Source organism: Pleurodeles waltl, chromosome 10, assembly GCF_031143425.1.
Source record: "Pleurodeles waltl isolate 20211129_DDA chromosome 10, aPleWal1.hap1.20221129, whole genome shotgun sequence".
In the NCBI taxonomy this organism is placed as follows: domain Eukaryota; kingdom Metazoa; phylum Chordata; class Amphibia; order Caudata; family Salamandridae; genus Pleurodeles; species Pleurodeles waltl.
The window spans coordinates 205,807,508-205,825,434 of NC_090449.1; the positions used below are offsets into that span (position 1 = coordinate 205,807,508).

General features: G+C 40.6%; 1 protein-coding gene across 3 annotated transcripts in view; it reads left to right on the forward strand.

Moving 5' to 3' along the window:
- RRN3 (RRN3 homolog, RNA polymerase I transcription factor) overlaps positions 1-17,927 on the forward strand; it is a 418,208-nt gene that overhangs the window by 68,380 nt on the left and 331,901 nt on the right. For all 3 annotated transcript variants that reach the window (XM_069210184.1, XM_069210185.1, XM_069210186.1), the window contains exons 7-8: positions 4,333-4,396; positions 11,202-11,271. In XM_069210184.1, the coding sequence (XP_069066285.1) occupies positions 4,333-4,396; positions 11,202-11,271 (134 nt within the window). The remainder of the gene's footprint in view (positions 1-4,332; positions 4,397-11,201; positions 11,272-17,927) is intronic.

Here is a 17,927-nt window from a genome sequence, read left to right on the forward strand (position 1 = left end):
GGACACCTACAACAAGCGATGACTGGTTGCGTGGATCCCCTCTCCTGCTGAGCTGCGTGGATCCTGTATCATCGGGTGATGGTACAGAGTAGTCCTCTTGGTCCTCTCTGCCAGCTGTCCAACTTTGGTGGAGGTAAGCCTTTGCCTTCCCACGCAGGACCGTATCCTCATGCACCGCATCTCTTGCAGCTGCCAAGGCTTGTTTGCATCTCCTCCAAGGGATCTTCAGGCGATGTGTAGCTCGAGCCCCCAGCACTCCATCCTGCAGAGCACAGCCTCCTGCTTGGTTCTTCTGTGGCGTGAGATTCTCTTTTGTAGTGCTGCATGGGCTTCTTCTGCGATTCCTGTGTCCCTGTCCTGGGGGTGCTGCCTCTGCTCCTGTGAACTCTCTGACGCTGATGGGTCCTCTGTGACTCCCCCTCCTGAGCTGAGTCCTCCTGGGCCTTGCTGGTCCCCGGCAACACCTCTTTTCCACTAACCGTGCGTTTGCCTCTGCCAAAGCTTGTTGGTGAAATTCCTGCACGACACACGTCTGCAGTATTCCTTCCAGCGTGGGGCTTCATCTGTATCCATCAGGAACTCTTCTCCAACTCCAGGGCTGCAGTGCTGACCTGTTCTTCATCACTGTTGACCAACTCCTACATCCACAGCTGACTGGGTAGTATCTCCTACTCATCCTGGACTCCGCTGTGACTCTTGGACTTGATCCCGTCTCTCCACAGATTTCTTTCTTCAGGAATCCACTGCTGGTTTTCTTGCAGGCCTGTCTTGGTGTCATCTATTCTTCTGTTCATCCTTTTGGGTGGTTTGGGGGGAAATCCAGTGCTTTACTACTGCATTCCTGGTCACTGGGGGGCACGGTTACCCACCTCTGTGGTTTCTAGTGCTCCCAGCTCCCCTCTACACATTTTACATACCTAGGTGGGGGTACCTTATTCGCATTCCATTTTTTCAGTATATGGTTTGTGCTCCACTAGCGTCACTATTGGTTATTGCTATTTGCACTGTTTTCTAACCCTTTCTATGCCTATTTCTGATTGCTAGTGTATGTATTTAGTGTATTACTTACGTCCTAAGGGTGGGTTACCTGTTTAGTATTTTGTGGTGATTTGTTCCAAAAATAAAGTACCTTTATTTTTGTTCAACTGAATATTTTCTTTCGTGTGTAAGTGCTGTGTGACTACAGTGGTAGTGCAAGAGCTTTGCATGTCTCCTAGATAAGCCTTGGCTGGTCATCTACAGCTACCTCTAGAGAGCCTGGCTTCTAGACACTGCCTACACTTCACTAAAATGGGATACCTGGTATAAGGTGTAAGTACCTTGGGTACCCACCACACACCAGGACAACCTACTACACAAATTACTTCTTGGTGGCTCAGTGACCTAGATTCCCTTGCAAGCAGGTGTTTCTTATAATCATACCAGTTCTTGTTTCTTGTTACTGATGTCCTTCCAGACCTTATGCCTTTAAACTGGAGAGTTTAGCCCCTGCATATTCCATGTGAATAATTTGCATCCTCCATCCAGGGCATAGCAAACACAACAAGATGGTGGACGGGATTGCTGAAACTTTTCAAACACTAAAGTTTGCCTCATCACCATCCAGCATCTTTAAATGTTTTGACTCTAGACTCTCAATTCCTCCCACAACTCCTCCCATTTAACTTAGCCATTTCAACCATCAACCCAACTGGAGTAACACTACTACTCGTACTCTTTAACTGCGATAGTGTCACAACCTCAACCTCCAAGATCTTTGAGCTTCTCAGACTCAATTGTGAGATGGTCTTCTCTGCTCCTCTCAGATAATCTCGTCCACCTCTTGTATTCTGTCAACTATAGGTCTCTCTTTTTGCCCCTAGTTTCCTCCACCATTGATTTAACATTTAGCTGTGTGCTTTTCCCTGTTTTCTTTGCCTATCTTGTTTTGGTTTTCCATCGTCCGTCCCGTCCCTCCTGGTTATCATCTGAAGCATAGTTGGTTTCACCTTCTTTCATTCCATGCTTCACACCTCCCCCTGCAGGAACTGTAACACCTCGGGGTGAGCATCAGAGTCTCAAACCTTGTGTTACTGTGCCTCAGGGCACCCCAGCTAGTGGAGTTGCCCCCACCCACCATGGACAAAGCCCCACTTTTGGCAAGAGGTCCAGTGGGAAAATTAGGTAAAACAGGGAGGAGTGACCACCCCACCTAGGACCACCCCTAAGGTGTCCAGAGCTGAGGTGACACCCCCTCCCTGCAGAATCCTCCATCTTGAGTTGGAGGACAGGGACCTATATGAGTTAGGATTGTGTCACCTTCCCCTAAGAGAGTGGACACAAGAAGAGTGTAGCCACCCTCAGGGACAGTAGTCATTGGCAAAGAATCATTGGAGACCAGACACCTTGTTTGCACACTGCACCCTGCACCCTGAAACAGAGTGCCTCCAGCCGCCATAGGAGTCCATGTTAATTTTGCCTACACTTTGACCTCTGCAACTGGTCGTGCCAGTGTTGCTGGTGATGGGTGTTTAGGGTTAACTTGAACTCCAACCCTTGGACTTCCTAACCCCCGAGACTGGAAACTGTAAGTGTTGTACTTACCTGTAAAAAGATCTAACTTTTCTTCCCCCCCATGAATTGTTGCTGAAAAATTGCAGTGTCTAGTTTTAAAACAGATTATTGCCAATATTTCAAAAACTGTATAACTTATCGATTTTCAAACAAAGTACTGTTGATACATGTTTGAAAAACGAATCTATTGAAGTACTTACCTGCAACTAGAATCTTGTGGTTCTAAAAATAAATCAAGAAAATATATTTTTGCTGTATAAAAACCATTGGTTTGGAGTTAAGTCATTGAATGTGTGCTTCTTCTATTTTCTGTGTGTGTACAACAAATGCTTTGCAGTACCCTCTGATAAGCCTAACTGCTCCACTACACTACCACAAAAGAGAGCATTAGTATTATCTACTTTAGCCTCTGTTAAGCCTCTGAGGAACCCCTGGACTCTGTGCACACTATTGCTCATTTTGATATAGTACATACAGAGCCGGCTTCCTACACAATTGGTCTTGAGTTCCTTCTTGAGGGTGTATCTCATTTATTGACTCTGTGTGTTCAGTTGCTTAGCACTACTGATGAGCATAGCTGCTCGCTAACACTACCACAAAAAGAGAGCTTTTGTGATTGGCACGCTTGCCTCTGTAAACCAATAGGAGTTGCCTGTACTATTTTCATAGTGTACCCTTAAATTCGGTAGACTAAATAGATAGCTTGCTTCCTACGCCCGGTGCCCTTGTAGACCAATGTAAAAGCCTTAAATCTGATCCTGCAAAGTCTGAAGAGCTTGCGACTCTGAGCTACTTCTGATAAGCTTTAATACTGTCCTTGCTGCTATATTTTGGCTAATCTGGAGGCGTTTGATAAGATATTTTGGCAAACCCATGAAGAGACAATTGTCGTAATCCAGTTGCAGAGTGATCAGGGCAAGTACCACTGTTTTACAACCAGTTAGAGGTAAGGAGCTAAGAATTCTTTTCAAGGTTTTTTGCAGCGCAAAGCAAGTTGATAAGACATTAAGAATATGTGGCCTGAATGATAGGTCAGAGTCCAACCTTATCCCCAGGTTTTTCTCTGTGGTGGTGGATAGAGGAGGATGGGAGACACCCTCAAGCCACCAGTTTGTTGACGACAACGCGTTGGATTTATCAGATATGATAATTTTTCCATGTTGCATTTTAGCTGGTTGTGATTCATCCAGTAAGATGTCTCTTCATGCTAGCATCTCACAGTAGTCACATAGTACCAATGATGCCTTTTGTTTATTCATTGAATGGTAGAGGATGCAAACTGTTGGACTACAGGTACTAGATCTTGGTCCTAGTCAGAGGCTGTCTCAGTAGAAATGAACCCGATAAGACTTCTGCTTGGCCATAACAGTGGCTCATATTTCTAATAGCTTTAAAGATCAAGAAACCGTTTTACTGAAAAATTAGATACAATTGAAAGTGTTTTAATGCGTATGTAATATTTTTTTTCACATTGTTTTCTTCTTAAGAAAGTGCAAACTCCAAATGCATTAATAATAGAGCCAATGCTTTCGCATTATTTTGTCATTTAAAATTCCTATGGAGCTTAGAGTAATATCTAGAGCTCTTATTTTCTCTGTGAAAACTTGGGACTTATTTCGAGACATTTATGTTGTTACTTTACTGCATAAGGTAGTATTCTGTGAACCCTACTTGTGTGTCTGTAGTTTTTGCTCTTCCAGATATTATGCTCCTCAATGTTGTTAACTTATCCAATAGACTTTTGTTTCATTTGAAGGTCGTTCTTTTTGTCATTTACAGGCCCGCCTGCAAATTTCAGTGCATGTCATAGAGCTCTTCAAATAATTGCCAGATATGTACCTTCGTAAGTATATGCAGACAATAGCTCACAATGTTTTATTGTTCTCCTTTGATTTTTAGGGTTTGTAAGCAATTTAAACATGTACTTTTTAAAGCTTTTATTTTTTATTTTTTATATATATATGGCATGGGTGGATTTTCTTTAAAGTTTAAAGTGTTTGCATACTTTTTTGTAATGGTTTTTAATGACTGTATCAATGGTCATATCAGTCTTGTTGACGTTTAAGCTGCTTACTAGGTGATGTCAATGCCACCTATCTTTAGTGTACTTTTACATGTCAGTTCATGTTACTATATGTATAATCTGGACTTCTATATAAAGGAGAAACAGAAAATGAAGTGAATAAGTGAAGTAGCCTTGTATACAGTAAAAATAAACTGTGCTCTCAGTCTGCCTTCAGAAAGAAAAAACAAAATGTCAGTTTCAAATACAGGCCAAACATGAAAGCAGGTGTATTAACCTAAAACTCTAAATGAGTTACTAGTGGACACTTAATTTTTATCATTAGTCATTGTAGTATCAGAAATTCTTGATGAATCGAGCAATAAACACATGGGCAGGATTTAGAATGTGACTCACCACCTTTCCTAATCTTCCTCTTCAAAGATTTGTTTTTAGGACGCTGTACATATATCCAACCCATAGTTAAGACTAGTCTAGCTCTGTCTTATGGCTTAAACGAGACGCCCAACAAAGTACTTGGACTTTCCTTCTCCTGCACTGCTCTCTTTGCCAGTGATAGGAATTATTAAATGCAACCCATGAAGACAGAGTAGATGTTTTGAAGTCAAGCTATCTGAATAGAGGCAGGAACATTAATAGGATACTCTTACAGATGTCACATTAACCCCTTTGCTGCCAGGCCTTTTCCCCCTCAGGTGGCATGCCTTTTTTTGGCTATTTGGGGCAGGGCGCGATTAGGCCCTCATAACTTTTTGTCCACGCAAGCTACCCACGCCAAATTTGCGTCCTTTTTTTTCCAACATCCTAGGGATTCTAGAGGTACCTAGACTTTGTTGGTTCCCCTGAGGGAGACCAAGAAATTAGCCAAAATACAGTGAAAATGTTGTCTAAAAAAAAAAAAAAGTGGAAAAAAGGGCTGCAGAAGAAGGCTTGTGGTTTTTCCCCTGAAATTGGCATCAACAAAGGGTTTGCAGTGCTAAAATCACCAGCTTGCAGGAACAGGCAGACTTGAATCAGAAAACCCAATTTTTCAACACAATTTTGGCATTTTACTGGGACATACCCCATTTTTACGATTTTTTGTGCTTTCAGCCTCCTTCCAGTCAGTAGCAGAAATGGGTGTGAAACCAATGCTCGATCCCAGAAACCTAAATATTTCTGAAAAGTAGACAAAATTCTGAATTCAGAAATGAGTTATTTGTGTAGATCCTACAAGGGATTTCTACAGAAAATAACAACTGAAATAAAAAAATATTGAAATTGAGGTGAAAAAACAGCAATTTTTCTCTACGTTTTACTCTGTAAGTTTTTCCTGCAATGTCAGATTTTTAAAAGCAATATACCGTTACATCTGCTGGACTCTTCTGGTTGCGGGGATATATAGGGCTTGTATGTTCATCAAGAACCCTAGGTACCCAGAGCCAGTAAATGAGCTGCACCTTGCAGTGGGTTTTTATTCTATACCGGTCATACAGCAATTCATTTTCTGAAATATAAAGAGTCAAAAATAGGTATCAAGAAAACCTTTGTATTTCCAAAATGGGCACAAGATAAGGTGTTGAGGAGCAGTGGTTATTTTCACATTTCTGAATTCTGGGGTGCCCATACTAGCATGTGAATTACAGGGCATTTCTCAAATAGACGTCTTTTTTACACACTGTCTTATATTTGGAAGGAAAAAATGTAGAGAAAGACAAGGGGCAATAACACTTGTTTTGGTATTCTATGTTCCCCCAACTCTCCCGATAAAAATGGTACCTCACTTGTGTGGGTAGGCCTAGTGCCCGCGACAGGAAATGCTCCAAAACACAAAGTGGACACATCACATTTTCTCAAAGAAAACAGAGGTGTTTTTTGCAAAGTGCCTACCTGTGGATTTTGGCCTCTAGCTCAGCCGCCACCTAGGGAAACCTACCAAACCTGTGCATTTATGAAAACTAGAGACCTAGGGGAATCCAAGACTCTGTGACCTGTGGGGATCCAACCAGGTTCTGTTACCCAGAATCCTTTGCAAACCTCAAAATGTGGCTAAGAAAACACCTTTTCCTCACATTTCGGTGACAGAAAGTTCTGAAATCTAAGAGGAGCCACAAATGTCCTTCCGCCAGCATTCCCCCAATTCTCCTGATAAAAATGGTCCCTCACTTGTGTGGGTGGGCAAAGTGTTTGTGACAAAAACACGTCGAAATTGAGGGGGAACCAAAGAGGGTCCAAAAGGGCAGTTTGAAAAAAAAAAAACTTTGAGGCTGATAAGTGCAGCAGAAATGTTATCAGTATAGATGAGACAATGCTGGGTGGTAGGAATTTTGTGGATTCATGCAGATTCCGGAAGGTTCCATCACAAAAATGGGGGAAAAATGTGTGTTTCCCAGCAAAGTTGCAGCTTTGCAGGGCATTGTGGGTAAGGAAATGGTGCGGGGTGCTTGTGAAGCACACCACCCTGGAATCAACTAGGTGTTTCGTTTTCAGATGTGTCTAGGTCTTGTGGATTTTTCAACATGGCAGCTTCCCAAAGTAAAAAAAAAAAGTGCAGCCCTCACCATTCCAAGTGGGACGATTTTGATAGTTACCAAGCTCTCATGGCCCAAATGTAAAACAAAAAACAAAAATACTCAAATGTCCCTTTGCTTGGCATGGGATAAGATGTTTTATATATAAAACAATTATCCCTGGTGTCTAGTGGTTTTCTGCCCCCCGTGGGCAGATCGGCCTAATAATTTTAGGCCGATCTGCCCCCAGGGGGTGGGAGGCAGAAATGGCCTTAAAATCATTTGCCCCCCCTGGGGAGTGACCCTTGCCCTTGCTCCCCAAACATTAAAAAAAAAAAAAAAAAAAAGGATCCCGTGTGTCTACTGGATTTCTGCCCCCCTGGGGGTGCAGATCAGCGTAATATTAGGCCGATCTGACATCAGGGGTGGGCAGAAATGGCCTAAAAGTCATTTGCCCCCCTGGGAAGTGGCCCTTGCCCAAGGGGCCACTCCCCTTATGCGCAAGTACAAAAAAAAAATCCTTGGTGTCTAGTTGTTTCTAGGTGCTGCAAAACATGCTGTCAATTTGAAGATCAAGACTCTTTACGGAGGATTTCCGGTGAGGGTCTAAAGTAATAGACCAGGGATCACCCAGCCACGATGTGTGATCACTGCATATTAAAATAATCTCACTTTTGTGCATATTTATTTTAAACCTGTTTGAGTTTTTCCAATGTTAATCAATGTAGACTATTAAGATATGAGGCACTCTGCCCCAGTTAGACAGAAAATTAGCTTTTTGTCCTCATCATAAGAGTATAGAGAACATCCAAAATTCCTGGTGATGCAAAGATTAGGACTGACATAGATTTTGAACAAGAAAGTGGAACACTTTGACCCCTGAGGTACCACAGTTTCTGCTGAAGAAAGGAGTGGAGACAACATTAGTTAGCATTATTCTTTTGATGTAGTTATTGATAAACAACTTATACCATGTTACAGCAGTTCCTTTATCCTGCTCTCAGCCAGTCTGGTGATTAAAATCTTATGATCAACAGTATTTAAGACTGGCAATATGTCCAATAAAATTAGGATGTTGTAGGAATTTGTGTCCGCAACTGATTCTAGATGGTAATGAACTGTGAAACTGTTGCAGTTTGGCCACTATGTTTTCAAGAGTTTTTGCAACAGCTGAGAATTTCAAGTGAGTGAGTAATTTCAGATGGAATCAGTAGTGTGTTTGGATCTTCTTCATTGTCACACCATGCTCCCACCATCCATCTCATATCCCCTACTAGGGAACGAATAATTGGCATCAGCTTAAGCAGGTAAACCTGGCTAAAACATGATTGTGAAATTCATCAACCATTGATAGAAAATATATTTCCCTTGGGGAGCACTCTTGCTAAATGGATTTGCATTAAACATAATGCCAAAGTAACAAAGTTTTACCTCCATGCCCACTCAAATTGGAGTGTTGTGTCAGTTATTTGAGGAAGAATCTGTACATACCCTTTCCCACTTCCATTGATTGAACAAGTAGTGAACAAATGTAGATGGTCATATGTGACGTTAATTCTGAGAACTCTAGAGCCATATGCTTGTCTTTGAACATTTCTATGGTGTAACATCTGAACCTGCCACGACCTTGCAGTCAGGAGAATTGATCACATAGCACTTCAGTCACTAAACATTTCTCCTAGAATTTGGACAAGTACCCTTATCTTACAGAATCATGGAGAGGACACACAAGGAAGTGTGTGTGAGTTGTCTGGTTCCCTGAGGACAGAGTCCGCTGACAGGTCTTGGGTATACTCGTGCAGTGTGCCCCAATTTGACACTGTTCCCACTACATGAGATCGCCTGCCCCCAGGCAGACAAATTATGTGCTGCACACACTCATTCGGAGGGCAGGGGAAAGCAAGTAGGTAGACCTACACTGGGGTGCAGGTATGAAGGCCTGGATCCCTTGACCTATAACCTGCTGCCACTGCCTACCTTTCACCACATAGCTTGGTAGGAAATGGAAGTGTACCTCTGACAACAGAATGTAAGTTCTGCTGCCAAGTGCCTGTTGAATCATGGAGCATCTCATTCAGACTCAGAGTTTCAAGTTGACTAGGGAAATGCATGAGGCTGACCAGGGAATTGAACTGATATGATGGCACCTCTTTTCACAGCCATATTTCGATTTTTGTTCAATGGCCAGATCAGATAAAAAGCATATTGTGGTAAGTTCCAACTTTAAACTACCTTAGTTCACTTAGTAGCCATTAAAAATGAAAGCTGTACAGAATAGATTCAGCTAACATTTCATTTATTTGGCTGCATAGTTCCTGCTCTGAGTGCAGAAGCTGCAGGTGTCAAAAACCTAAAATTGTCCGATAAAAGTATTTAAAGCAGAAGTAGACTAGAGGAAAACTAATTAAAGCCCCACTTCTGTAGTACAAAAGTTATGGTGGCCTGGCTGTTACCCAGACCCTGTTGCTTTCCATATACATGGAGTGCAGAATTATTAGGCAAATGAGTATTTTGACCACATCATCCTCTTTATGCATGTTGTCTTACTCCAAGCTGTATAGGCTTGAAAGCCTACTACCAATTAAGCATATTAGGTGATGTGCATCTCTGTAATGAGAAGGGGTGTGGTCTAATGACATCAACACCCTATATCAGGTGTGCATAATTATTAGGCAACTTCCTTTCCTTTGGCAAAATGGGTCAAAAGAAGGACTTGACAGGCTCAGAAAAGTAAAAAATAGTGAGATATCTTGCAGAGGGATGCAGCACTCTTAAAATTGCAAAGCTTCTGAAGCGTGACCATCGAACAATCAAGCGTTTCATTCAAAATAGTCAACAGGGTCGCAAGAAGCGTGTGGAAAAACCAAGGCGCAAAATAACTGCCCATGAACTGAGAAAAGTCAAGCGTGCAGCTGCCACGATGCCACTTGCCACCAGTTTGGCCATATTTCAGAGCTGCAACATCACTGGAGTGCCCAAAAGCACAAGGTGTGCAATACTCAGAGACATGGCCAAGGTAAGAAAGGCTGAAAGACGACCACCACTGAACAAGACACACAAGCTGAAACGTCAAGACTGGGCCAAGAAATATCTCAAGACTGATTTTTCTAAGGTTTTATGGACTGATGAAATGAGAGTGAGTCTTGATGGGCCAGATGGATGGGCCAGTGGCTGGATTGGTAAAGGGCAGAGAGCTCCAGTCCGACTCAGACGCCAGCAAGGTGGAGGTGGAGTACTGGTTTGGGCTGGTATCATCAAAGATGAGCTTGTGGGGCCTTTTCGGGATGAGGATGGAGTCAAGCTCAACTCCCAGTCCTACTGCCAGTTCCTGGAAGACACCTTCTTCAAGCAGTGGTACAGGAAGAAGTCTGCATCCTTCAAGAAAAACATGATTTTCATGCAGGACAATGCTCCATCACACGCATCCAAGTACTCCACAGCGTGGCTGGCAAGAAAGGGTATAAAAGAAGGAAATCTAATGACATGGCCTCCTTGTTCACCTGATCTGAACCCCATTGAGAACCTGTGGTCCATCATCAAATGTGAGATTTACAAGGAGGGAAAACAGTACACCTCTCTGAACAGTGTCTGGGAGGCTGTGGTTGCTGCTGCACGCAATGTTGATGGTGAACAGATCAAAACACTGACAGAATCCATGGATGGCAGGCTTTTGAGTGTCCTTGCAAAGAAAGGTGGCTATATTGGTCACTGATTTGTTTTTGTTTTGTTTTTGAATGTCAGAAATGTATATTTGTGAATGTTGAGATGTTATATTGGTTTCACTGGTAATAATAAATAATTGAAATGGGTATATATTTTTTTTTGTTAAGTTGCCTAATAATTATGCACAGTAATAGTCACCTGCACACACAGATATCCCCCTAACATAGCTAAAACTAAAAACAAACTAAAAACTACTTCCAAAATTATTCAGCTTTGATATTAATGAGTTTTTTGGGTTCATTGAGAACATGGTTGTTGTTCAATAATAAAATTAATCCTCAAAAATACAACTTGCCTAATAATTCTGCACTCCCTGTAGTCTGTTAGGTTTATTTTGACCATTTCATAAAATATGTCTGTCTAATAAGTAATTTAGTACATGCAGAGTAAATTATGCTTGTTTTTTTATGCAGGACCCCGAGGTTTCTAGTGCCTATACTGGCTGAAAAGTTTCCATTTGTTAATAAGTCTCCAAAAACATTGGTAAGTGCCATGAGTCTTTATTTGTATGAAAGTTTCACATTACAGATATTTAAATCAGGCCCTGAAAAATAAAGAAAACGTTACTAGACATGCAGGTTGAGTAACTTGATGAATCTACTCGACCAGTAAATGGGTCTCAAATTGTGTGAGCCTAGGCAAACATTTTAGTTTACAGAGTCGCCTTTTCTTCATTCTCAAATTTGAGTGCCAATTCAAATACGTAAGCTCAGCACTTCTGCTGTACTGAAAAAAAATATTTGTGTTTGATTAAATAGACTAAAGTTTTGCTCCATATGTAGTAAGAATCTAGCCCACATATAAGGATACACATGATCCATGACTTGCCTCTTAGTTTACTAATAGAATTGCAGGACAGGAATATTCCTTTGTTTATGTTTAAACACTAGCTTTTAATAAATATATTACTTAAGTGTGATGTCTCATTTACAGACCGTGAAATTCCTAGAAATGTCCAAAAACCTTCCCCCTAACTTGCAGCTTTACTGATAAAACCATATAGTGTATTAACAATAATCTGTGAAAAGTGGCTTTCATAAATTATGTTTATCATTTGCACATCACCAAGTAAAGTGTTCTGATTTGTTTTCCTCCTCTTAAAAATATATTTTTTCATAAAATAGAAGTACAAAAAAGGGCTTTCACAACTAGGCAAATATATTGTGAAATGTTAGTTATTTAAGTATTTAGTGTTGGGAATAACCTGACACCCTACAGCCTTTCATCTCACACTCTTTGTCAGCAGGTCAGGCAATTGACCTTACAAAATCCTGGAACTCTGCAGTCAGAAGGAAAAGTAATTGTAAGAAGACAAACTGACTTTTTGACCTCTGTCTCTGAACACAGAGAAAATGTGACAAGACAGGAACAAAATTAAAAAAAAAAATCTTTTGTGCTCCTTCACTTTCTGACTGAACAGAACACCTATTCTTTGTCAACTTGCCAGAAGGGGTTAGTTGGTCCTTAAAATAGCTCGACCTGATAAAATATGATTTGCCATTGCGAGTGGTCGAGTAGATTTTCCGAGGCCTGTATATGATGTGTGCTTGCTATCATAAGGTGTTTAGGGCATACACTTCATGCACTATCGAAGAGTGGTGTATGGAGCATAATACAGAGAAAAGGGAATTTTGAAGTATAACTGGGTACTTTCAAGAACAAACAGGCCTGCACTGCTTAATGAAGTTTCCTGTTTGGGGCTCTTAGTTTCAGCAATATGTAAGAAAGAGAGGGAAAGGGAGGTTAATGTGAATACATATCTTGCCTTCCTTCCCTGGACACTGCTTTAGAAGTTTGCTGTTTAAGGCTTCTTGTTAACAATAAAATACATCAAGTGGGTTTTGGATGACACCCTTATTCATTATTGGGTGTATTTTTGTCTGCTTCTCATTTATTGCTCCTGATTTGATTGCTTTCATCCCCTTACTTGTGTTTGTCCCATCATGCAGCATTTCAGTCTTACTCTATTTTGATTGGATGACATGACATGTATCCTTTCCACTACAGATGCAGAACTTTCATTGCAGTACTTATTAGGGTATTTTTTCTCCACTTCTTTCTCTTCCCGGGCCCCCTCTTTGTTCCACTCTCGCAAAGCTGTGAACATCTTTGAATGAGATTTTTAAAGTATATAATAAAATACATTGTGATTGCCACAGATGCACGCTCATCTGCAGTGTTCATCCTAAACTGTATTTTTTATATTACTGTTGGAACTACATTCACAGATGGCCGGCATGGATTCAGCTATTATAGGAGATAATGGGGGCAGACTGAGCATTAGAACTCCAATTTGTGATAACACTTTTTTTTTTTTTTTTTTTAAATAGATGAAGTGAAATGTCATTATGCCTCATAAAAAGTGGGCTGTATAAGTTGGACGCTTTTAAGTTGGTTACTGTAACTAGAGGTCTATTTCCTAGTGTGGTTGATGGCAATGAAAACACTTCCTTTCTGATCTATACAGGGCTACTGGAATTTTGATTTTGCTTTGGTTCTAGAAAACTGTATTTTTGCTCTTATGATACACTAATAATGAGACACCTGTTGCACAATAAGCCGATTTCAACAAAAGATATGTCTCTCTTATGTTGGTTAGGTTTACTGAAATACTGTAGTTGGAGTGCAGAGGGTGCATTCACTTCGCCTAAGTGAATTGATCACCATTCATCAATCGATTCCAGTTTGCAGAACCTAAATTGTTGAGAACTGTGTATAGGTGATCATAATACCCCCAGTCGATCTACTGGAGAAGTGTTTTTTTTTTCCTGCAGCTCAAAGCTTTAATTTAAACTGGAATTCCTACTTTATGAAAATGTTTTGTTTAACTATCCTGGTAAATTCATGTTCAAATATCATGTGCTGCCCTCAAAGCAGCATTTGTGTTAGGAGCATTACAATTTATAAGAAAAATTCACAGCATTTATTTTTTAAGCTTTATGTTTTGAATCTTGATGTGCCTCCTGGTGACACACCTACGTAATAATTATATAATGTATTCAGCAGTTCCAGAGGGTTATTTCTTAATAGAAAGAGGTGCTTCCAGGCGGAATACTTTTTTAACGTAGAGTAAACCTCTTTGAAACCGAAGATACGTTGTAAAACCTATTTGAAATACACACAATAAAGTGTCATTTTATTTGAAGAAGTGCGTACATATTTACTTGTTTTCTGCCGCATAAACCATTGCTAGTTTTACTCCAACTATTTTACTAATAAGTGCAACTGAGAGTTAACGGCCTGCTTATCAGCATGGAAGACAAATGTATTTATCTGGCGAATCACATATTGAATAGGATCTTCTGAATGTGTATTTCATAAGAAATCTGTAGTTCATCTCTTTTTTTATTAATGTGTGTTCAGATATCAAAATAGCTAAATTATAGAACTGAATGTGGAGCATAATTTGTATATGATCATTGTGCTGCATAATTTATTTTTCCTTTGCTGCATAATTGTGTCACTTAACATGGTCCTCCAATGCCACGGTTTCAGTACTACTCCATTGAGGAAGTCCTGAACAGTGCAGACTAAATGGAGTCAGTTACAGTAACTCACATGTGGTTTAGCAGCCTATCAACTGTTGTACTCTGATCGAAATGCATTGGCGACTGTAGTTTGTTTTAAAAGTACTTTAAAAATGTTTTTTTGTTTTTTTTTCAATACGTTTTGCATGTTATGCCTTCATTGAAATATCTAAACCGTGTTTCATAGGTGAGTTGCCATTCACCTATAATTTTGAGTACTCATTTGCGTTTTCCAGATGGATCTGTACCAGTAAGTTACATTCTTCTTCATTGTGACGATTATGTATATGATATCTTTTGGTCATCCTTTTGCATAGTTCATTCTCCAAAGTTCAAACTTAAAGGAGGATGGGGCAATGTGGCCGTGAAAGTTGTGAAACCGAACTTGCCAAACTTGAATGGTTTTTTTTTTTTTTTAAACTCCTAGCTAAGCCATAACCATTTAAATAACATGCTTATGTGTGGAAAGGTTTTTTTTTTTTCTACTTACTGAGGCTTCATCCTTGGGTATGGGGAGACGGCATAGCCATTGAAATACTCTTGTTTTTAAACTGGAATTGGCACCCTGATGGGTTATTTCTTGTCAACTTTCCTTCCTTTAAATGACAATTAAAACCTAACTTTCATTCTTCTGTTGCCACTGAAGTGACTCAAGGTTGGCATTTGTGGTTAATGGAGATTGTTTGTCTCGAAGTCTGCTATGATCGTATAGGTATGCATACAATCGGCACAATTAAGTGTTATGCATACTTGAACCTCGCAAAAATTACTTGAGCATATCAGGTTAAGAAATTGTTATTACAAAACACAGATACAGGTCTTCACGCTACATACATCAAAACTGTTCCGTTTTACTGCCTACATTTCTCAGTGAAAAGTTCCGATTGAGTTCTTTGGCCTAGGCACATACTCTCAAGTCTGTAATTCAGTTTTCTATTAAAAGTCCTTGAATTGAGGTTGTCCTAATAAAAATATGGTACCTCTGTCTTTCTGAGGGCAGTAATATTCCACCTTGCAAAATGGATGGTGATTCTAAACCATACACTATTACATAAATAATTTACTCTTAGTCAAAGTGTAGCTTTGTAGGAGACATATATATGGTTTACACTCAACTCTTTGACACCAGGTACTCCTTTACATCAAGATGCTGTCTGCAATTAAGTGAACAGTTGATGTCTTTGTTATGCCAGCAGAGCAAGTCTGTTTAACAGAATTCAACAGCAATAATCTGCAACTGTTAGAAGGTGTAAGGCCTTTTCTTTAAGCACCCAGTGGCCACTGGGCAGTAACTATTGTGGCTATTGTTATTTACAGATGGTGTTTCTGGGCCATATGAACCAGCATTAGCCTACTGGATAACCAAGTTACCCCTTTATGGCTGTTTACTGGACATGAATAGTGATGTTGAGTAGTCCATGTGTCCTCATTTGCAAGCAGCACAACAGGAACAACTTACTCAAACTGTTGCCCTGCTTGCATTACTGGTAAAGATACAGTTGTTTCTTTTTCTCTGCCCCATATACAAGTCTCAGATACTATACTGTATAAAGCTGGGTCCCTATAACTAACAGATCAGACTTAGTAAGACCTTGATGAGGAATTAGCACCAATCCCGAAATCAAGTCCAAACTCCCAAGTCAGGCAGTATTTTCTTTCTTTATTTGATTTTTGTGCAAGTTGCCTACCCTAAATTATATTTTATTACTTCTATTCTAGTATTTCAATTTATTTAAATTTAGTATTGTGTGTAATGTTTTTATGGATTTAGCAAGTTGCTATTAACAATAACTATTTTGTTGAGGAGATGGATGAAAAACTCAGAAGTAGCATGTCAATTAAATAACACTCAATAAACTGCACAATCAGTCATGGCAATTACTTGTTTCTGCTAATAAAATCCAAAGGGGCCCCAGCAGCTGTCATGTGAAGAGATATGGTGGATTTTGGTTTGTTCCGATCAGCTTTGGGCACTCCTGTTTGCCAGAGAGTCAGTGTGGTGGAGGAGCCATACCAAATGCAAAACTGTATTGTTTTCATTGAAACATCTTTGGGAGATTCTTGGTAGAGCTAGGTGTTGGGTAGGATAATCCATTGGGATTTAGCATGTACGGATGAGGGAGCCCAAGTCATCTTTCAGTAAACAGCAGACCCCAAAAGCCTCCACTCCTACTAGAATCAAGATTCCAGTCAACTAAAAAAATAGTGAGGGGTTCAAAACAAATACTCATAATAGTCTTGGTGCAGTTTCAAGGGGCTGTGAAGAGTTCAGATACACTTGTCTCTTTCCCTGGAGTAGGCTGCCCTGGCCTAACTGTAAAGATGGAACTGGACCAAACTTATTGCATTGGTTACTATATGGAAGATATTGAGAGCATTCACACCATAGTCTATGTGAGTACCCCTATGCAAATGATTCATATCATAAACTGGCCAGTTGTGGTCAAGATTTTCTGTTGGAAGGGGAACTTGAGCATCTGGTTTGACTAGTCATCATTTGGATTATCAGAAGTTCATAGGGTAGAGATTTTAGGTTACCTCTGCATATATACAGATAAAATAGCCCAGGCACTTACATCCATCACCCGTTACCCCCCTGCCAGGCTCCTAATATCTGATATTTCATTACGGTTGTTAAGTATCAGATGTCATGTGTTAGGGTAATGCAGTTTTGTAAATTCCCCTTTAGAGCATACTAGATGTACAAATCTAATGCAGGCTACCTTGCAATATACTGTAGGTGTTTACAGAAAGCCAGGCACAAAACAGTGTTTTTTTCTGATGATACTTCCACCTATAGATTCCTCATCTTTGAATATCATAGATGCAAGACTGGATGCAAAAACCTCTGACCTAGCTCTCCAGCTCTCGTAGAGGATACTGGCTCCATCGCAGCTCTGGAAGTAGATTCCCCCATGACATTAGTGGAGCCATAAATCTCCCACCCCAGCACCTTGATGTCAGCTCTGTGCCTTTGTCCTGGAGCACCACTGCTCATTCAAAGAAGACGTTAAAAAATTGCTCTAAAAACCTTTTGGTTCAGTTTAGGGAATATGTCCAAGTTGTGGTTTAAGCTCTGCCCTAAGTGCAATGGCAAGATGCCATCACAGATACACACAATAACTGCCTCTCTTGTCTTGGTTCAAGATATGACTCCTCATTGTGTGACCTCTGCCTCAGGATTAATCCTAAGGCCATCAAGGAGTGCAAAGTTCAAGTCTTTTTGGCCTATGTGAAGGATGGTCGTATAGCCCATCAAAGATCGAGGACCAGAGCGAGATCATCATCACACTCCTCTGTCTTTTTTTTAGGCAGAAGAGGACCTACCACAAGAAGAATCCACACTCCTTTTTTTTCCAGGAGATTGTTGTTCTGGGGTAACTCTCCCCATCGCCACAATAGGAGTTACTGCCAGTGTCTCCTCAGACTTCACCTACGCCGTTGGTGCCGGCACAGATTTTGATGCTGCCTCCTTCGACCCCTCCATCAGTGCCATTATACTCTGAGTGCCTGACTTCGGGGTCTTATCCAGCTGCATTTTACAGGCTATGCTGGACATGTTCAAGAGAGAGGCAGTCCCCTCTGGTTCATCGGCTGGCCTTATGGGGCTGC